The sequence below is a fragment of the Mya arenaria genome, chromosome 7, assembly GCF_026914265.1.
Source record: "Mya arenaria isolate MELC-2E11 chromosome 7, ASM2691426v1".
NCBI lineage: Eukaryota > Metazoa > Mollusca > Bivalvia > Myida > Myidae > Mya > Mya arenaria.
In genome coordinates, this window is record NC_069128.1 from 35,894,902 (window position 1) to 35,918,986 (window position 24,085).

The 24,085-nt window shown below is 32.7% G+C and overlaps 1 protein-coding gene across 1 annotated transcript; it reads right to left on the reverse strand.

Moving 5' to 3' along the window:
* Positions 1–13,654: 13,654 nt before the first annotated feature.
* LOC128241101 (signal peptide, CUB and EGF-like domain-containing protein 2) lies at positions 13,655–19,496 on the reverse strand. The gene is made up of 8 exons (XM_052958080.1): positions 19,439–19,496; positions 18,246–18,368; positions 17,661–17,783; positions 17,134–17,256; positions 16,609–16,731; positions 16,035–16,157; positions 15,781–15,880; positions 13,655–13,838 (listed from the first exon to the last, which is right to left on the reverse strand). The coding sequence occupies exons 1-8, from the start codon at positions 19,494–19,496 to the stop codon at positions 13,655–13,657; spliced, it is 957 nt and encodes a 318-aa protein (XP_052814040.1).
* Positions 19,497–24,085: the final 4,589 nt, after the last annotated feature.

Sequence of the window (24,085 nt, forward strand, 5' to 3'; positions counted from 1 at the left end):
AAATCAGTCATTTACTCTAGATTTTACATTTTAAACCAACGTGTCCGTATAAAAGAATCTGGATTCAGCGTGACACATATAGCCTTACGTTAATAACCCAAACAGAGTGGTGCTATGCACCGTAAGATTGTTGCCTGATAAATTCATGAAATTATTTCATCTAAACTATATAAATTTTTAAGTACTCTCTTTTTATAGATAGTATTTGTTTTGTCTTTAAAATGTTCTTTTATAACAACCCAGTGTGTAGTTTATGACGCTTAAGCCCGCACAATCTTATCTACCTTTTTCTGCTTAAATATGACAATCAAAACTACTATGAATTACGCCATTCGTTGATTAAGTCATGTCTTACTTTAGGTGCAACGGATTCAAGAATAAGCCGATAATTCCACAAGTTCATCAATATTTCAGATGACCGACATAACCGTGTGTGTGATTTGTTGATAATAACACATGGCCAAAGAAACGCCATTATATTAATGCGTACCCGAGTGCGTCCTCAGGTAGTGAAGTATCTACAGTTTAATATCACATAATGGATTTTCGTCTAATTTCTATTTCTCTGATGGGCTTTCTTTGTCTAATTCGGAGATCGGGTAAAGACACTTTTATTTTTGATATTAAATATTATGTATTGAAATCTATAATATTTATTAAAAAAAGATACTCGAGCGTCAATGCCCGATTTGTTACACAGGCACTCAACTAAAAAGACATCGTATTAACTAAAGAAAAACACATAAACACTACAAGAAATTATGAACTTGCAATATCGAAAGACGATTCGAATTAGGTATTTATCAGTGTTTCACACTGTTATAATACAATGAAGAAATATCATAACTTGGTTCATATCATACATACGTGTCGTGTTATTAAGTTATTAATGTATAGTTGAAATTTATCCAATAGTTTTCTTCTTTTTGTTTAGATAATTCCATTGACATTTTTTAAATAAAAACACTTACATTATACGTTAAACTACATTGAATGACTGATGGTTTTGTTTATGGATAACAGAGCAGGGAACTAAAGATCTACATACAATTATCTAAAGAATAATGCTCCTCAAAATCACAAGAACTAATTGAATTTTAACTTCAAAAAGAGATTAGATTCGAGCTTATAAATTACAAGTGTGCTTTAATTACTATAATAATTTAATGAAACAAATATCTTAATTTAGAACTTATCCTGCATACTTATCGTGTAAATAAATTTATCATTAATTCAAGATAAGTTTTAGTTTAATATTTAATAAAAGTTTCTATACTTAGTTTAGATAATTCCATTCAAGTAATTAATATAAAAATACTCACCAAACACACACGAAATGCGTTACATAGACTATGTTTTACAATGAAAGATTAATGGTGTTCGTGAACATGGACAACAAAATTGAAAAAGATGTAATCTATATTAAGCAATAAATAAGTGCGTGTATAAATCTTCTTTACCTGTAGTGGCGGCGGAATATTGTTTACCGAGAGTATGTATTGCAATTAGCGAATAACAAGTAATGTAATTGCAATTAAAGCATACCTATCATTTATATATAATGAACTCATGTTGTATATATTTCATAAACAGAAGCGGCAGTTACAGCCTGGTCGTCCCCGACAGTTATAAGTCCCGCAACCAGTCCTGCTACAGCCACGATAGCTGAAAATTCAGCCGCTGGAACAACCCTCTTTACGGCAACAGCCACTGCTACTGGGACTGCCACTTACGTCTTGACCAACAACACAACTGGAAAAGGGACCATTGACGGTAAACAGGTGTTGTCACTTTAGTAACGGGCCAATACCTGGAATATGAGAGTGCCGCAACGTTAACGTTTGTCGTTGAGTGAGTATTAAATGGAGTAGGACGATACATTTGTTTGTTAGATACAGTTTGGCATATTCATTGATATTTTCATCAGGAGTAGACAAGAACGTTTATGCACATTAAAAAGATGTTATATGCTTACCAAAATAGACATATCAAGTGAAGCTGAAGTATCAGTACCTATTTAATGGAAATCCATGTTTTAACTCATTTATTATAATGACTTGGTTAAGTATTGGTGTCCGCTCCTACATTTGTATCATCTACACTGCCACCGATTTAGATTACGGCCACACTGTACTCATCAGATGCATTTTTATGGCCTGTCTTTATCGACCTGGAATTGTATGGCTTCTACTAAGAATACGGTAATGAGCGTAGATCAGTCAATGAAGAATCGTGTTGACAAAAAAACCTTATATAATTTAAAATAAAATAAAATTATAAGTGTGTCGCACTGGTTTATTCCAGAGCGACAGACAGTGGTGGCGGCGCAACGGGTACGGTCACAGTTACCTTATCCATAACTGATGTTAACGAAATAGCTCCATCTTTCTCCGCCACAACGATCACAGCTTGTATCGCAGCCAACTCTGCCGCGGGTGCGTACTAGTTGATTATTTTTTTTTTTAATTGATTCTACTAATAAATTGAAATCGATTAAAAATGAAGAAATTTCATATGTTTTCGCTGCCCTTGCTGACCGTTAAAAGCATTTATTGGTATAAGTCTACAAAATGTGATTGTAGTGCCCTGCTTTGTCTTGTCTGTTTAGCTTTTGATTTTATGTCACAGAATGACATTCTTCTCTGGGCCTGCTATAGTTATTGCCATTGCATCAATTGAATCCTCAACTTCTGCACACCATACGGAATATTTCGTTGTATACTTTTAAATCCATACCGACAAAACAAAATGGAATGGAAATGGAAGATTTAGATAAAGATTTTTATAAACTCAAGTCTTATTACACTAAGGCACTACAATACAAACCGAACGTTCTATTTTAATGTGTTTCCAATACATACATTAAAGGAACGACCCTTGGAACCTACACTGCCACCGACACGGATTATGGCCACACTCTCACCTACGCCATCTCTCGTACGTGTGCTTGTACCTGTTAACTGTTCCTACTTTATAAATAAGGTATATACACTTGTAAACGTACAATTTATACTTGGCTTTCAATATCAAATGTATTCCGGAGATGTTGGGGTCGTCGGCCTAAGAACTCGAAACGATATCAGCTCCTCTTGAATGTAAACATACAGAGAATATATCATCCTCGATCCCAACAAGTCGACTCATGTTTTTTTTCAATCCTTCATACATCTGATTTTACTTGAAATAAATAACATAGAAAAAAACGATCATGCTAAAACAACTGTTAATAATTTAAATGAATGTTCTATTATATTTGTAGCTGCAAACCGTGATTTCGAAATGGCAAGTTCGACCGGGATAATTACGGTAGTCACTGGGCATAATATAGCCAAAGCCACTTCAGCCTCGTATGCTTTGGTTGTTACGGGTACGGACAACAACGGCACGCCTTTGATCGGAACGGCGACAATATCGGTTGTTGTTGGGGATTGTAGCGGTGCCGGGCCATTTGCGGCGATCATTGCCTTACTGTTTGGAGCATTTGTTGCAATACACCTTCTTTAGAGATATTGCAAACATCTTAAATAACACAACTATACTTAATAGCAAAGAAATCTTAAGATAAATATCATTACGATCGCATAGAAATAATACGGCTAATCATCAATATAAGTCTGTTATCAACCGTTTGACATAGGGATATGATACATTCACTATGTTGTATCTATTGAACGTGGAAACCTTCCATAGAATTGTTATATTATAATCAGGATTTTGATTGTTTATTTGTTGCCTTTTTCTGCTTGATATGCACAGACGTTTTTACTATATTTACTACAGTTCTGCTCGATCGATGATGTGTATTCTAGTTTCATGTAAAGTTGCGCTGAAAATTGACACCATCGAAACGTTTAAATGTCATATGTAGGGTCAAAATATATTGTAAACATCAGATTTAAAAAAATCATTTTAAATAAATGTGATTCAATGTACGATCGGAATAGAGTATAAATAGAACATCTTAGAAGACACATACATCATTGCGGTAGAGATCAATGCATGAAATTCAAGCCGTGACTTTCCTTGACCAAAATCAACATCTATTCCGTTTATATTGTTTAACAAAAATTAACTTGTAAATAACTTATTGACTTTGATAATAACTGGTGTAGACATAGATATTCAACGATGCTAGAGGAATTCATTTATGATTTTGCTTATACAGCAATGATAGTGATTTCTACGAATGTTGTTTAAAATATTGCTGGAAACTATGACATTCTCTCCTACAGACATTGTAGTATTGATATAATAAAATACGTAGCAATGTGTATGTCCTTCGTAATTGCATCCAATGCAGGACTTGAAGTGTTCCCTTGATTGACCAGCTCCTTCATTTATAACTATTACAGAAAAAACCTTGTGTGAACTTATGTTATATACAGTAAATTAGATATCAAATATGCAAAAGGTCATTAAACCGTCGAAACTGATGAATATTTACTGACCTGAAAATAAACGAACGGGGATACGAGAATGTTTAGTTTAAATAAATAAACTACAATCTACATACAGGCTATCGTAGAAAAATGTTTTAGTATACAGTAAGTATGACGCCTATATTACAAATGAGCGATAAGGTTCTTCTACTGTACATTTGATCCATAGCAAATCTCCATTGTTTACAAATATTTCAGCTACACCTTGTTTTGATAAATGTTATAAACAGTAAATTAAATATCAAATGTGCAAAAGTCCTTTGTTATTTATTTGTTTGTTATGATCAATATCTATTCAAGCTTATGTTAAGCTCAAAATATATTTGGAAAGGTTATTTTGAAGTTGATCTTAATTGCCTTTACAATTGATAGAACTGAATATGTTTATTTGTTTACGCTTTCATTTTGGGGTATGCCATTCGATTGATCTATCGATTAGATACCACAACATGATATATGATAAAGTGCTCCGTACTAATCAACTGCAGTTTGAAATTTGAAAAACAAAGACTGAAGCTGAACGCTTGAATAAACAGTAAAACTTTGAAATTGTTGATTAATTGTTTTACAATGAAATTTGGTTTAATAAGTGTTCGTATATTTTCGTCGAATTGATCTTTGTAAATGAAAAGGAATGCACAATTGTGTGTAGACGTGGTCGACAACACTGTTATTATTACTATTATCTTGCGAAAACCGCCAAAGCCTGTATTAACCTAATAAATTACAAATGAGTGATACGCTTCGTGCCCTGTATATTTGACCCATAGCCAAGGCGATAGATAAAGTACGATATAAATAAGAAACTAATGAGGGATCATAACACTTCGATGAAACAATAAAATGAATAATAAGATGCAGACGACAAACTGTATTAATGATGTAACTGTTAGCTGTACAATTTGTTGGTGGAAATTGAGGCATTGTCGAAAACTGGATTTTGATTTCATATCAGTTAGTTTTAACACATACAGCAGTATACGGACCAGTTCTTAATTGACATAAGCAGTTGTGCTAACGATTCAAATATTCAAGCCGGCCAAAGTTTGATCAGAGTAAACATTTTAAAATCTGTAATACGTTTTCAACAAATATGTTTAAAAACCTTACAGAAGGTGTCAGGGTTTTCTAAATAAGGGGAAGAAAATTAAGAACTTTGAAGTAACTGTAAACATTGTCGTTGTGTTTTAAGATTGGCACCAAAGTAGAAAAGTCATTTGACAGGAATCTAGTTTAACCTTTCGCTTTACTTATTGTAAAAGTAGCCCGAGCAGGGTGCTGGCGGACTCTTTGCTCTTTATATCGGTAAAATGGAAGTATATAATAACCGATTGAAATACTTTTGCTTTGAGAAATGTTCTTATATTCGAAATAGGCGAGGCCAGGTTCGCATATCGCAATAACACAAAACTCACTTACCGTCTCGTCGGGAATACGTATCCATAATTTACAACTCTTAAATGATATTATTCAAACCAATTTGAGCTCATTGTAAACTCATTTAAGCAACAGGCAATGCAATTTGCCAATATTTTGTTTGTCAATTTAAAGTCTTAACGTGTGCATTTGAACATCGATACCTTACTGCCACATAACAACTGTGCCTCTTCAGCAAGCGTTTAAGAAGATTAAAATTGAGTACTTAGCTGTTTCTACAAATGTTGAAAGAGCCACATTATATCCAAATATTAATCAAAGCAAGCCTACAAACATGGTCCCTCCAAATGAGTAGCTAATTCGTTCTATTTTAAGTTTCTAAAGTGTATTCAGAATATTCAAGATAATCGTATACATATATTTTAAGCTATTGCTGAGTGTTTCCATATACTCAATGAACAATTTAAGTATACAGGTATCACTTTTATTCAACATTTCGACTTTTTTTTAATTTTTAATTGCTTATCTAAAACAACAAAACAAATAATTTCCTGGAAAGTATATTATCAGTTATGTACGGTAGATTGTTACAAATTACATTTTAAACCAACTTATTAGTATTAAAAAATCTGGATACTGCATGACACATATGAACTTATGTTTAACACTCAAATAGAGTGGTGTTATTCACGGTTAAATAGTTTCCTAGATAGATAGTTTTATTTCGGCATAGGAAGCATATACATAGTTCACAACATAACATAGGATAAAATAATGAGCATTATTAAATACTATAGCACATATGAGAAAACTATGACATACACACCAACACCAAGGATAACACAAAAAAGGGCAAGCCCTTATTTCCATTGTGGTCCTTTGTATTGGCGGCATGACATAGAGAGGCGGACCTAAATATAATCATGTTTAAAAGTACTGATATTCATAACGCGTTTTCACCCAGAACATCATCATATACTATCATGGGATTTAAAGGTGGTATTTTAAGTCTATAACCTGTCATTTTATAACAACTCCTTGGTCATTTTTCATACAAATTAGACTCTCCAGTCAACACCTTCTGTTTTGCTAAATAACCAATATAAACTACTTAATAAGGTCGTTTGTTGATTTATATATCATGCCATACTTACACTGCAACGCTTTTAGGAATAAGCCAATGAGTAAACAAGTTTCATTTACCCCTTAGATTTATTCGACCGTGTTTGCTAATTGTTATAAGCAGCACTAAAAACGCTACTGTATAATTATGATCCCCGGGTGCGCATTCGGGCAGTTTAATATCTGTCTTCGGTACAGTTTAACAGCAAGGATGGATTTTTGTCTTGTTTCAATTTGCCTACTGGCCTTCCTCTGCCTTATTCGGAGGTCTGGTAAGGAAACGTTTATATTTTATATTCATTATTTTGCATTGACATTTGTGATCAATTTCATGATAAAATGGTGTTTCATTACAATTTACTTTTATCTTTTAAATTTTCAAAATGCTCACAAAAACAACTTCTCATTTATTTCTTACAAAAAGTACAAAGATTCAGAGATATAAATATCATTTGCATTCTTTTCACGCATACATATACACCCGAACGTACAATGCTCATATAATAGTTGCTACTAATTTCAAAAGGAGAACATTGTCAACATTAATAAGATCTTACGATAAAACAATTTTATGGCTAATTGTCTCTCCTTAAGGTCAGTTAATGTTGTAAGTTTAACTATTTCAAATTATTTATCGTTGTCCAACGTTTTTATTAACTTAAACTTTATGCTCAATTTTATTATATATTCATCTGTTATTAAACTTGGTTGTGTGCATGCAAAATTTCATCAGAATAATAAGAAAGGTACAAATGTCATTGTATGTGATTTTATTCACAACACTTAATAAGGATTCAAGCTTAACTATAACGACATTGATGTTTGTTAAAGCTATACAATGTTAAGGATATTCCATAGTTGTTTTCTTTCATAACACTCCCATTTCAAATGTTCAATAGATTCAATACCTTAATGACAAAATTTACATAAACTACAATCGACAAGTTTGAACTTAAAAAGCAGCTTGCTTGCTAGTACTTTTTAAAAAAAATAATAATACAAACTACGTTATGTAGTATATATCGTAGATGTGTATATATTAAAGTATATGTTTGCCAGAATTTCAGTCCATTTTAATTCTGATGTTGGTGAATGTTTTGTTGTTTGGAGCAATATTTGGTAAAGAATAGTTTAGAGAAATACATTACCGTACGTTTATACAAATAAATCATCAAAGAAACGGATGAAGAGTGCTTACTTAAAATGTTCAAATTACAATTACAAATAATAAATATCTTTATTATGCAAACTCGGAATCACCTTAGATGTGGTTTAAATATAATTATACATTATTTAGCATGCGTTTATTATAAACATTTATTTCAATTATAGAGGGGGCAGTCACAGCATGGTCAGCCCCAGCATCTATAGAAGGCTCTTATGGCTCGGCTACGGCCACAACCGTTGCTGAAAATTCAGCAGAAGGAACAACTCTATTTACGGCAACAGCAACTGTCAGTGGCACTGCTTCTTACACGTTGACTATTGACGCTAATGGGAAAGGGTCTATTGATTCGGGAAGTGGTGTTGTTACACTTGCGGCAGGCCAATCCATTAATTATGAGACAACTACTTCACTGGTGTTTGTTGTCGTGTACGTAAACTTAATTCGAATCGAATAGACAATAAAACCAGTTAACAACTCCTTAATCACACTATCCCAAATTTTACATTTGACATTAACATAACGTGTTCTGCTGGTTATTCGCCATAACTTTTCAATGGACAATCCCGGTCAAGACCTATAAGCTTCTTTAGCGATAGAGCCGCCCTTAAATTATAAAAAAATTCAAGATGGTTTACGGCAACGATTATAAAGGCATTAAGTGACAAGAACTAAGACTACTCTTATGTGGAAACCATTTCATCTTCATTCAAACCAAATCTATGATATTTTGACGGAAACAAAATTACAAAATGAATTAACATTGTACTTTGTAATTGTGCATTGTTTCATAGATACGTTCTCAATTTGCCCGATTCGTGTTAGAGACAATATATTGCCCATAACAATGAATGAAACTATTTCGTTTTAAATTTTCAATGTGTAACATACACTGAAGAAGTTTTATCACACTTAGAAAAAGGAAGAAAGTAAAACGTAGTACTTGAAAACTGGTGTTTACTTCTGTCGGTTTTGAAATATTTGCTCTGCAAGTTTTTATAATGTGCATTCAAAACAACTGAAATAGCAATTAGAAAACTAAAAGAACCAAGTTTAAAAGGATTATTAATACAAACGTAAAAAGCAAATATTACGACATGAACATGGTTGTATATTTATGTATGTTATCAATTTAGAGCAACAGACAGTGGTGGAGGTGCGACTGTAACAGCAACCATTACTGTACCCATCACGGATGTTAACGAAGTTCCTGTCTTTTCTGCAGTCACCACAACCGCTTATATTGAAAACAACTCCGCAGCAGGTCATCCGTAGTTTATACACTTACAATTTAGATAAGTCAAAGCAAAATGAAATTTTAGTACAATTAAAATATGATCAAATATTAAATCAACGCTATGTATACAAATGAAGTAATTGGGACTATTTGTTTTTGTAACTAATGTACGACTAAGCACAGGTGCTCTAGCTGTATGCATAACTATTACTTATATTAAATAGTATCGTACACAACTTCCACCAGTCGATTGAGATATTTCATAAGCTGATTTTTTAATTACTTCGTAATGCTTTACGTCTTCATAAAGGTACAACACTTGGGACTTATACTGCTACTGACCCGGATATTGGAAATACTCTCTCATACTTCATTGCTTGTAAGTGTGTAATTATATCTTTGTCTCACTTAACGCAAACCAACGCCGGTCAAAACAAAATAAAAGAAATAACTTTACAAAAAGGGTTGTGCTTTTGATTGACGAATCGAAGGAACATATTGAGCTGTTTTAATATGTTTTCAAATGAATCACTATTATGACTATTATGGAATGCATATCATGGTATTATGCCACAGCACGAAGTTAGTGTTAAACATATAATTATAAAAATTATACCAACTAATATTAAAACCACAAACATTTGCCGGCAACATAATCCAAACACTGGTAATCGAGGTCCGTAGTATGACAAAGTTTATATCATCACAGGTCATAGCTTCTCTCAAAGGGTTTAATTTATGATATACCCAAACCAATAAAACGATTGAAGTTTTAAGCCTTTGCATGTTTATCTTTCGAAACTGTTGTAATAAACGTTTGAAGCAAAATAATTGTCAATTTTGTCTGCATTTGTTTGCCAAAAGTAGTTAGATTATGCAAAGTTTTCAAAAGAACAAATTAAACTCCTAAATTAGTGAGTATGTTTTCCATTGCTTGTCGTTCGACAAAGTAGCATTAATCAACATCAAAGTAATGTCGTGCTTATAGAAACATCGAATTATAAACGTCACGACGTATTTCACATTCCATAAAAGAACTGATAAAGCAAGTGTGAGTTTCGGCGCCAGCAAACCGGTTTAAAAAACCGTTTTTAATATGTCTGTATTGCATGTGTCCGTGTGCAATTACCTATAACATGAGAGTTAACAACACGGTCGTTTTCATTGTATTATTATTTCCATTATTTTGTAGCCGGAAACACTAACACAGACTTCTTCCTGGTCGGATCCACGGGCGTGATTAGTGTAGCAACGGGGAAAACCCTTTCCAAGGCTTCAGCCGCTACATACGCACTGGTAATTAATGCGGTCGACAGTGCCGGGACACCTTTGACTGGAACGACGACAGTATCGGTTACCGTTTGGGGTGACAACGGTACCAGAGCTTTAACGGCACAAATATCATTCGTGATCCTAATAATAGTTGCCACTCAACTTCTTTAAGAAATCTCCTCTATTTTTAAACATTAAAGAAAACAAACGGCAACCCGATATACCGCTTAAAGGCAATATGCAAACATATCTAGGTCATTCAACTAAACGTTTTGATCTGAACGATGGCAGAAAATTTAACACATACATAATACAGTCATGGCGCCTGTTAAAGATAAAACGTAGTTTAATGTACTTGATATTTTTATAATAATCATATTTTATAGTCTTGCTCTTTTTCTATGTTCTCTCTTTTTGCTTGATTTTTTTATTTACATATATGCCATATTATATTGAATCAATGTTGATTGGCGTGATTCCATTTAATAATTGATGTCTCATATCGAAACCAGCATATCTATCTTTTAAATAATCGTTATGAAGGAAATTATAAATAGAAATAACATAGAAAATGGAAGAATAAAGAGTATTATATAAATGCTGAAAACATCATCTTAATTTCATTTTAAATTTTCGGAGTTTGTTTCCCCCGAAATTTCAATTAGCAAAACAATTGAAAGTAAAATGATAAGCTTTCAAAAAAGTATAACTATTGCGAGATTATTCACATATGGGACCACTCTCCCATTCAAACTAAACTTTTATCTCTTCTGTGAATGTACAAACATGTTTTAATTGTGTTCATAACATCTGGGCGGCTCTAACTATGTCATTTGTTTTATCGACATTCCCTTCATAATACCGCGACCAATTTGACCGAACTCATAAAAAATCAGCAAGATGGTTAAAAGTGGCTATTTATCTAAGTTTGTTTAAAGAGGATTTTTTTCATCTTTAAGAAGGTTAAACGTGGGTTTGTTAATGTATAAATGGTTTTCAAGTAAGGGGTTTAACTCGTCTTTGTAAAGGCCGGCTCAATGACTTGAATTTAAATACAGGAATGCAAGAAAAAAATATTCTTAGCTAGCAATGCCACAAACTCATCGAAGGAGAAACCAAAGTGGTCCGAGTTTTGAGACGTCTCGAACAAACATGTCATATTTAAATGTTAGCTTGAGAAACAGCACAAGGATTGTATTTTAGTGTTACAGTGTTATTGTGTATAATTTATTAGTGATTGTGACAGTTGATTGTGATAATGATTGTGTTGATGTAAAATGTTGGCATTGTTTGTACTTTCTTTCAAGCTATTGACCTGTGATAATATTCATGTAAAAATGTAACTTATTAGTGTGATAATAGGGAAGTGATAATCCTTTATTCATATAAAATGTTGTATTTGAAAACATTTTGTTTAATAAAATATTGTATGTACTTTAAGTTTTCATGTTTTCTTTGATAAAAGTCAGTTTTGGTTTAAAATATCATTTGTTCGATAAACATATAAGGTGGCTGATGGGATGATAATTTGATTTCAATTTTCGGAAAAACTGTCCAACTCGGTTTCGCCTGGTTCAACAATATTTCATCAAGTTGACAATTTTACTATCGCCCTATCAACCATCTCATATTCATATAATGATAAATCGAGGACGTTCATGTCAACAGAGGTGTAACCCTTCATGGGATCAGATACTTGTGGCATTATACCGAACTTATAGTATTGCGTAGCCGAAATGCGTTTCCGAGTTTTTACAGGGCCTTGAAATATCATCTGTCTTACCCATCCTAGGTAAAACGACTTACGTGCATCTACGCGACATTTCAGAATTATATCTTGGATAATAGTATTTAATTAAATATGAGAAGAGTAGAATCAGACCTATGTATCAACACAAATATTAATAAAAAAATAAATGAAAACATTGAAATGTAAAAAGGCGACTGCGTGTCATGTCGCAGTCGTCAATAAACAACATTAAAAATCCAATTTGGAGGAATACATTAAAACAAACCTTAAACCACCAAAGATGCACTTATATTTATACGCAAAAAAGTATCGTTCACGTGTATCAGGGGCGAATGAAGAAATCCGAGAACTTGGACATTGGGTCGGATTTGTCCATTCGGCCTGCATATATTTGAAAGATACTAGTATTGTTAACACCGGCTCGCCTGCGAAACGCTTAGCGTCTACTAACACTAATTCACAATTATATTTAATAGTCACATTATGCGCCCAGGGGCTTGAGAAAGCCATGAATCTATTTTTTGACTTTATGTTTAAACTTTTGGCTACTGAGCTTGTTTCTGTAGTTCTTCTTTTTTTTAATATTCTGCGCGAGGGTTATGTAAAAATGATCACATTAGACATAACGGATTAACTAATGATGACTTTAGGTAATTTTTTAAAGGCAAAGGCATATGAGGTAGAAAACAAAACACCAACTCAATGAGGAATTAATATAAGTACAATAGTATATTATAACTGTTGGATATCAGTGAGAGGGTTGATTTAAAGCACTAGATTAACTAAAATTAATAAGAAAAAGGTTTCTGGCCTCAAAACAAATAAGTTTAAATACAACATAAATATCATTATATATCTTAACAAGTATTCCTTTATGGTAAAATGTTTATTTTTTAATATAATTCCAAAATCATAGAGTCTTTAGTTTTGTATGAATTATAAATACTCAATTGAAAGTATGCGTGTTAATGATTTTGGATAAAGTATACACATTTTTCCCAAATAGTTTTGATAAACGTTTGCATGCAAAATATTCCTGTGTGAAAATAAAACAAAAAAGTAAATACATATCTAATTGTCGCCTTAATCGATCATACATTGTTTGAACATGTAGCATGGTCCATAATCAGATACATATCATTTGCAATGGCTTAACAAAGTTTGTGTTCTGATTCATGATTTGCACTAAAAGGTTTCACATTCTTAATGATTTGCATCGGAGCTGTTGAACCAAAACAGAGTAAAACATTAATAATCCTGGACACGCTTTTTTAACAATATAGCCGTTGGCCTCACACTGTAGTTTCTACTCTATCTATGCATTCTTCATAAGGCGGAGGTTTCTGCATTTTGTTATTTTCTAACTCATCAAAATGTTCCTGGCTGGAAGGAGAAATTATAAATGGTTTCTGCTCCTCGTCAGTCGTCAGCATTTGTTTTTTACGAGAAGCGCAACAACTGTTCGGCGAAGCATACCTTAAAAAAGAAGAAGATGCTTGTTTATCATATTACCAATTTGATTATACATAAGGCAAACATAAATGCGTGTTAACAAATACATGAATCATAACAATCACTTTCAAATGAATAATGTCGACAAATATGTTCAGTACATGTATACAGCGCAAAACAGTGCAATAATTATGGATTTTCTTTACGACAAATAATATTCACGTTATTTTTGAGGAATAGAAAAAAAATCATGAACATTTTTGCTATTTGTAAACGCCTTTGAAGCGATAAAGAATAGATAGTGGCTATTGAACGGAACTTCTCTTGTTATACACAGTAAATGTATTTTCACACATTTATATCAATATGCACATCACTTAATAGAAATCAGAAGAAAGTACCATTTCCTTAAAAGAAGAACCACAAGCAGCATAACACAAGCCGCCAGTATTATGCAAATTCCGTAATGAAGGCCCATTACTTCTGAAAGGAAAATGAATACACCGTCATTTACAAATGTTCATATCGATGCTTTAATTCAGGTCCACACAACGCAACAATGCACTGTTAACACACATACAGAAATAATGTCAAATAACTTACGGACAATAGGAGCTACTTCAGCAGTCTGTGTAATGTTGGTATCTGAAATAAAACGACAATACTCTTAATTCACTTACACTCTCGTGTTTCATTATTAAAGGTCTTCAAACAGTGCCTCCTTCAAACAATTATGTAATTTAAATGTGTCAAAATATGTTTCGAAAAATGTAGACTTGTATTTTTAAAGGACTTCAACATTGCAATAGTGGACGGGGATGGTCAAAAATTAAAACGTTTTAAAAGGTCATGTGTTATGCAGTATTGTGGAACGATCATATTCAGGAATAAAACATACATTATTTGTGACATGTTTTCGGGAAGTAAAGAGTTGACCAAATTTTATGAAAAAAGATTTTATCTGATTTTTTTATATAAAAATTATTCACATTTCTTCGGTTAAAGTCTGTCAATATCATAACTTTGTGTTCGTGTTAAAATGACCCAGACTACATAAAGAACAATAACTTGTGGGTTCTTGATGATATCTTTTAAAAAATAAACATGTTTTCATTAACATTATGAAACATGTTCCTGGTTTAAAAAAATGCAAATATCTTCTCTCTTTTTTTAAATAGCTGCATTTACCACAAAGCCTCAAGATTGTGTAGTATCTACAATTTTGACACAAACACTTTGTATTAAGACATTTCCGATTAAATGTAAATGTGTTTTATCGGAAATTTGATAAAATCTTCTTTTGTATAATTTCCTCCAACCCTTTTTACAGGGGTTGCAACTGATATATAAATAATGTTTGCTTAATTTATGAATCTCAAGAAAAAATATGTTTTTTTAAGCAATTTTGTTTATCTTTTGCACTGTGAAAGGCTGTTTTACAACGCGTACCAATACATGTAAGATTGTCGCCAGCAATATGCATGAGTGTTGGACAAGCACATTTAAAGGTTCCGTTCATCCTGATACAAAAGTGGGAGCAACCACCGTTGTCATATCCACAAACTTGCGGCACGGTTGCTTCAGCTATAATATAAAATATACTGGGCATACCATAAACACAACACACAAGATACAATATCCGTCGCAAAATGACAAAACATATCGGGAACTTTATCTATACATTTTAAGGTGTCCGAATAACACAACCTTTTCAAATCAAATCATTTGATCATTGAGAAAAGCCGATTTCATTTGCAAATGTACGAGCCTTCGGTATTTTCACTAGCATGCAAGTATCTCCATTATGATTGGAAAATTCATTTTCTCTCTATGAATAAATAACAAATGTATGTTTTGTTCACATATTGAACAATGCTGATAAAATTTATCTATGATTTTTTCTGTAAATGGTATGAGTATACCATAAATACGTATTTATATTAGTTGATGCTTCAGATAACCATACCTTCGCAACTCAGTTGGTTCGCTCCAAGAGAGAAGCTCAGAGGACACGTACAATTGTAGGAGCCTTCGGTATTGACACACCAGTGCGAGCATCCTCCATTCTTAACGGAACATTCGTTTACGTCTACAAGTAATTTAATAATCATATATGAGAATATGCAAGTGAAATAAATCTAAAAAAAATAGCGACGTCGACTGTATAGTCATATCATCAGCATATCTATATATAAATTAAATAATTCAAGGTAGCCTTACCTTTACAAGAGAACTGGTTTGAGCTGAGGGAAAATCCTGGAGGACACGAGCAAAAGTAAGAGCCTTTGGTGTTGACACAAGCGTGTGAGCACCCTCCATTCTGAGCGGAACATTCATTTTCGTCTACAAAACAATACAAAATCTTGACATATTGGCAATGAGATGTTGATGATGGTGATGGTGATGGTGATGATGATGATATTGATGATGAGGAGGAGGAGAAGGAGAAGGGTGATGATGATGACGATGTTGACGAGGCTTCTGAAGCTACTGCTACTGCTGCTGCTGCTGCTGCTGAAGCTGTTGCTGCTGATGATGATGATAATGTTGAGGATGATGTCGATGATGATGATGATTATGGAGATGATGTTAATGGAGATGATATTGATGTCGATGATGATGATGATGATGATGATGATGATGATGATGATGATGATGATGATGATGATGATGATGATGACGATGATGATGATGATGATGATGATGATGATGACAATGATGATGATGTTAATAATGAAGATGCCGATGATATCAAATAGTTCAATGTAAATTGAAAACTGTTAAATAACCTTACCTTTACAAATATACTGGTTCGAGTGAAGAGAGAACCCTGGAGGACAGGAGCATTTGTAGGAGCCTATGGTATTTGTACAGGCGTGCGAGCACCTTCCATTATTAACGGAACACTCGTTTACGTCTGAAAGTAAATACATAACGATGTTATTTTCACATATAAAAAAAATGCTAGTTATATATATCTCAATTTTGTTGTCAATGATATAGTCATACCATCAACATGTCCATATATGAATTAGGATAATGATTCCAGGTTAAATTACCTTTACATGTCAGCTGGTTCGAGCTAAGGGAAAATCCTGGAGGACACGAGCAATAGTAAGAGCCTTTGGTATTGACACAAGCGTGAGAGTACCCTCCATTCTGAGCGGAACATTCGTTTTCGTCTATAAATACAAGTAAATTATGTGAACCGACATTTCAGGAATATGCTACACTGACAAATTTACCTATATATGAATTTATTTGTTAGATCATGCCGTTACCATATTTTTATATACATTTATCTTTCAAATAGCCTTACCTTTGCACGTCAGTTGGTCTGAGCCAAGCGAGAAGCCTGGAAGACATGAGCAATGGAAGGAGTCTTCGGTATTTTCACAAGCGTGCGAGCACCCTCCGTTATTAAACGAACATTCATCTTTGTCTACGAATAAATATAAAGTATTGTTATATTCATATAAGTAAAATATATAATCTAGCGGCTAATTAATATATCAACCAATTGATTACAAAATAAACACGTCGTTTAAACAATTTAAGGCTTGCAAATAGCCTTACAATTGCAAGTCGTCTGGTTAGAGTCAAGCAAGAAGCCTGGAGGACACGTACAATTGTAGGAGCCTTCAGTATTTTCACACACATGCGAGCACCCTCCATTCTTAATGGTGCATTCATTTTCGTCTATCAAAAATACAAATGTACATACAAATTTTGTAAACCCACTGATCAGAAATAGGCTACAGGCAATTGTATCTATGAATACATTAATTGTTAGATCAAATCGTCACCATGTATTTATATGCATCATATACTTTCAAATACCGTTACCGTTGCACGTCAACTGGTCTGAGCCAAGCGAGAAGCCTGGAAGACACGAACAATTGAAGGAGCCTTCGGTATTTTCACAAGCGTGCGAGCACCCTCCGTTATAAACGAAACATTCATTTTCGTCTAGAAAAATAAATATTATTTTCATATATAAAATAATATAGCGACTTATTTGTATGCCAGTTAAATGAAAAAAGAATACACGCGTCTTTATATCAATTAAAGGCTTTCAAATATCCGTACCTTTGCAAGTCACATTGTTCGAGTCAAGCGAAAAACCTGGAGGGCACGAGCAATGATACGAGCCTTCTGTATTGACACACGCATGCGAGCACCCCCGTTGTTTACGGAACATTCGTCTTTGTCTATGAATAATTTAGCAAATAATATTAGAATCACTTTTGGAACTAGTCCATGACGGTATTGAAAATGGTGAAGTAGGTTCTTTGCAAAAAAACATTGAAATACTTTTACAGGTTCGAAGTAATGATTGTTTGGGACCTCGCAAACTTTAGGTAAATTGTTTTATTGTTAGAGTGACAACTACTTTTACTATGCAAAAGGTAAATGATCAGATAGCATTACCTTTGCAATTCAGCTGGTTCGAGTCAATATCAAAGCCATTTGGACAGGAGCAGTTGTAGGAACCTTTGGTGTTTTCGCACTTATGCGAGCACCCTCCGTTCTTAACGGAACATTCATCTTCGTCTACATTGTAAGTTAATATGTTCGATATAACAAAGAGAATGAGCATTAATGTCAAAAACATTGAGCAAATCATGCTGTCCATTTGAAATCAAATTATTGAATAATGCTATGAAATGCATGTGTTTGATTGGGGCATGGCAATTTAGTGTCATTAAGAAAGATATACATGCCTATATAAAATAAAGGTAAGGTAAAACTGTGCAGTACAATTTGATTGGATGTTAACCGAACAAACCTGTTAAAAAGCAATTAAAAAGAACATATTAAATAAAAACAACTTTCACTTCATATAGAGTAACTATTTGGCGTCATATTACGATAAGAATAATAAATCACACACCTTCACAGTGTGGGCTGACAAAACCAATTGGACAAATGCATTGATTTGGGGCAACACAGGACCCTCTATTCGGACATGTTTGTGACCCAAAACAAACCGCTGTTGAAAAACAAATATACATTTTGAAAACTCTCATGAATAAAGGAATGAATACTAATGAAATAATCCAAGAAATCTACATCTTACTATGACGTTGTTTAAAAGGCCACAGCCAACCAGAAAACAGTAAAAAGGATAACGAAAAAAATGTCTATGTATATAAAATTATATATATGTATATGAAACAATATTTACCTTTACATTCATGCAAAGCGCTCTTTCGACTGTACCCATCGCAACAAACTGTTCGATGACAAGTACTTGGAACAGTTTTCGTTGTTTAGCTGTGTGAAAGAAAACATGAAATACCAACTGTTAAATATATTTTACTTATGTCGTTTGCTTGTTAATGTGTTTCTTTACATTAAATTCACACAATAAACGCAATCTTGTTCGTATTCAAATGATTGACCACTAAAACGGGATGGTGATATGATAAATTATCCGTTAAAACTAATTATAATTCATTTTTGTTTATTCTGCTTTCAGCATTCAAATGTCTTTTTTTTAAAAAGGTCATACTTATTTTAAGCAAGAGACACTTTCTATTCTGTTGTTAAAATATATGCCAATATCTCTACATGATTGAACAGTTTCGCCAAAATAGTTTAAATGATAAAAATTGACTTACTGTTCCTCTTTGCATCGGAAAAGCTTCCAAAATTTCCAGCACCAGGCAACTGTAACATCTGTAACGGTCTTTTGTTCACTGCAGGAGTACGGCTGATCTTGTGTACAAGCTCTACATCTAAATATAATTCATGTAACTAATTACAAAATTGAGAAGACACAATATCAGTCAATTAATAGTAATAAAAACCCGGAACAAAAAATATATCTGAATTTAAATTTAAGACGGGGTTGACCCCATCATGAAATCAAGTTTTGAATTCGTTAAATTATATATTGCTTCTTAAGTGGCTGTAGATTTCCTTTTGGGGAGTTATTATTCAATTAGTTCTTTAGCAGGGATTGTATATCTTTCCAAAATATTTCATACAGTCCTGTATTCATACCATTTAAATCAGATCTTTGATTATGTATTATTCGTTTTTCAAGCATTTTCACATTCTTATATTGAGAGTAAATATTCGCATTAATTTCTTTCGACGTGTGGAAGACTATTGTTGTTTTTGTCCAAAAACATCAGTTATGTTGTCTTCCAGGTGTTGGTCTTAACTATAGAGGTTTTTATACCTTTAAAGTCCTCACTTAGTGTGTTTTGACTCCTGTTATAATACTTTCAATTACCAAGGTTAAAATTATGTTGTTGTTTTTCTCTATACTATAATAGATATACTTCACACTTATATGTAAAATGATATGTTTACACTAGTAATACTGAAAACAATTATGGAAAACAATGTGCATGTATCTTTATTTCAACACAGTGGTTCACAATTAAAATCGCTATGTAATAATAAAAAAGTCTTCAGATTTAGCTTGTATAGTGTGTCGGTTGTTTTGTAAGGGATTAGTTTAGTTGTTAATCTTTAAATCAGGGCATTTTTCGAAATCGAAGCGACAGTAAAATTATCCTTATAAAGAAAAACACACATTTTATAAATAGTTCAAATCAAACCCTGTAATGTACAGTATAATAACTTATAATAATAGGCGGGGTGAGCGAAGCGAACGAGTTCTTCTTAATCATTAAAGTGTTACTTCATGTCATCGAAATTATGCATTAACAAAAAGTTCGCGGATACATTTTATATTGTTTTAATAATTTTCATAAGTTCCTTTTAAATAATTATTTGCTTAACAGCATGCCTACTTTAGCTTATTAAGCTATATTCACTATTTCGTATTGATAAAAAGTTTATCAAGTGTATACATTGTATTATGACTTGTTATCATATTTCATTTATACATGTACATTTCACTAGATAACTGTTATTATTTTTGATTTACTCAAAACATTGAATCGTTTAATTAAGAGCTCACTGTTCATAAGCGTTCCCTAATCTAATCTTACAATACAAAATGGAAACAATAGAGGACCTTTGTCCTAAACATGACCTGTTTCTGTCCTCCTAGAGATGAAATAATTCATGTTAATATGTTGTTTTGTTTCTTAAATCATTAAATCAAATACTTGTCTATGAGAAATATACAAGAAAACAAGATTCTAATTTACTTGATTTCCTGCTTGAAACAAACGGTATTACAAAAACATAATGTTATTATTACAATGTACACTGTCTTGAACCCACCATTGAACATAGGGTTCACAATAAAAACCCTACATGTCGTAAAATAAAGTATTTACATGTAAATTAATGTCAAAAGTAACATTACACACGCTATTCCCTTCATGATGCTTCTTCGGGTGTGCTTTTGAATAAACTATTAAGATTAACTGAAAAGATAGCCTAATTATATTCGTAACATGACATTTTCTAAAAATGATCGGCCGTTACTTTCAAAATTGCAGGTCAATTTTTTTTTTAAATTAGAATGTATGCAGTCAATATAACTATATATAAAAACAGCCATAATGATTAACATATCAATATGATCCTATTTTAGGCTTTGGAAAGAGAAAGGAGGTTCTTTATATTAATGTTCTTGATAGTCGTTAAATCGGGGTCTCATAATGTTTTTATTTGTAGCTTGATGATATTGTATTGTTTGGTAATGGATGATTGATACACATCACTCAGGAATATATGTGAATGAAAATACTGTCCAAAGAGTCTGCAGATGTTAAACTAGACGCTGGTGAAACTATGTCTAAGGACACGTATTATTCAAAATGCTCTGTACTACTTATAGTGTCTTTATATGATGAAAGTTCATTACTTTATATTGACTAGGCTACTACTCGTCAGACGTCTTCATATATATGAATGAATAGATATAACTGAGGAATACTACAATGGAAATTGTATATATATCATTTATCAGCGTTTGCGTATATAACTTTTTAAGTAGTTATTAAAAACAGAATATATGCAGAGTTAATCAACAACTACTATTTCTTGATAAACTGTGAAGTTGTTTAGATGGTAACCTACTTTTCAACGGACAGTAATCTACAATACGGCTGGTTTCCCATTTATGATAAAGTTTAAAACTCGTGATAAAAGATAAAATAAATTTCGACAATACGGTGGAATGTTACTTTCGATGATAAATTTAATGTATTTGCGTTATATCTTATGATAGTATTTTCAGAAAACGAGAAGTGAGCCGTGTTAGTACTTTTTAACATTGTTTAGGGTATTTATACGTTTTGCATGATTAAATAATAACGAGAATCGAGCAGTAGGTTTCCCGAATATAATGGAGCGATTGCGCTCAATTTTGAGAAAAACATAAGTACAATTAAAAACCCATATCCATTAAATTTTCTAAAAACCATTATGTTAACCTGAAGTGTGTAAATTTAACCTAATAATTGGTACTTTTTAAATTTCTGGGAATGACGTCGTTAACCTGAAAGTCGAATAAGGTGTCTTATTATTAATAAGGATTACAATTTTTATCATATGTCACCGCTATCCCTGTCATCGGCCGAAAATTAAATCTAAATAACGCATTATCAAGGACACTGAAATTCCAGTCAAAATCATTGCCTTCAGGGTGCTGAACTAATAGTTCTGATATGTCTTACACTTTGCATTGAAAAACATAGGAAAACTCAGTTTAATATTAAAAGATATTAGGCTTAAACGTTTATTCTTACCATCGCAAATGTTCAATCTGCTTGTCATGTGCATGTACATATATTGATTAACGACAGATAAATGATTTAGGGTTATCATCCTATGCGGCGGTTATACTGTCTTGTATTCTGTCCTTGAAAGGGTGCTTATCTAGATATTTATTCATGCAAGATTGCAAATTATTGTTTTGAAAATGATCAATTTTTAACTTTAACATTGGTCATAACCAAAAAAGGTAATATCGGGCAACTATTTACATAAGATGCCCAAAATTTTAAGTACCATTTGTGTTATAAGTCCCTATTTCGACTGTAAACAAAAACAGACGAACTTTGGCGCTTTTATTGAGATCATCATCACCATAATGGCCGTAATAATTTCTTACTACAGACTTACTACAGATTTACTACAGACTATTCTTAGGAGTGGTTCTCACTCATGGTGTGTTTGGTGATGATATTATCATTATATTATTATTATTCAGTAGATCATTGACATGGACCTCAATACGGTACCAAAAGGAAAGGAGTAAACACAAAGTTAAATGCTGATTTTATTAATGAAAATAGAGTTAAAATCAACACATCAACACTGCCATAAGAGCTATTACAGAAGTTCAAATTGAGAACAATATAATGGATATGTACTCTATGCGCATGCTGTGTGCAGTAGCTAATATCCCACTATTATGCATGTTTGGGCTACTTACTGACAAAATGTAAACACTGCCAAGACAAATATGGTAACTTTCAAAAAATGTGGTCAGGGGACGATTTTAAAGTTTTATTAAAATTGGAACAAACCAGTTGAAGATTGATACTAAACACAAAAGAATTGCCCTTTTTGTTAAAGATATAGCTGTTTTAAAGTGTCTTACAACCCGACTGTTTGTTTAATTTTGAAATTGATAATTCACTTAAGGATTATCAGATTATGTCTGAGAGTGCACTACAGACATCAACTAAACAAATACAAATCATTCAAATGCACTTTGTAATCTAAAAGTAGTAAAATGATATTACACTAGCTATCAAATGCACATCAAAAACAGTCAGTATATCAATAAACCTCAATGAACAATGAATTAATAAAACGAGTATAATCGGCAAAAATATCATTCAAATCAAACTCTTTATCAATATTAAGGATGTTTTTCGATAGCTTTCAGATATGAGACACTAGTAAAATCTTTAAAACCTTGCCATGCCCATTCACGATAGATCGTATTATTATAAAAATTGTAAAACTTTAAAATAAAGTAATGCCTGTGTCCTCTATATATAAGATAAGCATATTGTACCTGTATTAGAAACCATGAATAATCACCGATCAAATATAAGCAAGAATATCATGATATTTGATCATATTAGAGACAATAATATGTGTTTGCCGTAGGTCGTATGGATTTTGCCAAAGGCATCCAATGGTTAAATTAGCAGGACTCATTCATAGACTTAACAAGAAAATGCTGTTACAGCAATTATCTTTCTTTAAAGCCAGTTTTAACCATTCAATTCATTTTACACTAACTACTAACGGATATTCTCTTTGTCGAATTGTATACATTTACACACCGGACAGGTATTTACAGCGTAAGTGGCTGCGCT

Coding starts and splice junctions, on each gene's coding strand:
- LOC128241101 (XM_052958080.1), bottom strand. CDS start 19,496: ATGTTACAGTTGCCTGGTGCTGGAAATTTTGGAAGCTTTTCCGATGCA. Junction 17,784..18,245: donor GAACCAGCTGAATTGCAAAG/GTAATGCTATCT, acceptor TTATTTTTCTAG/ACGAAAATGAATGTTTCGTT. Junction 17,257..17,660: donor AGACCAGTTGACGTGCAACG/GTAACGGTATTT, acceptor ATTTATTCGTAG/ACAAAGATGAATGTTCGTTT.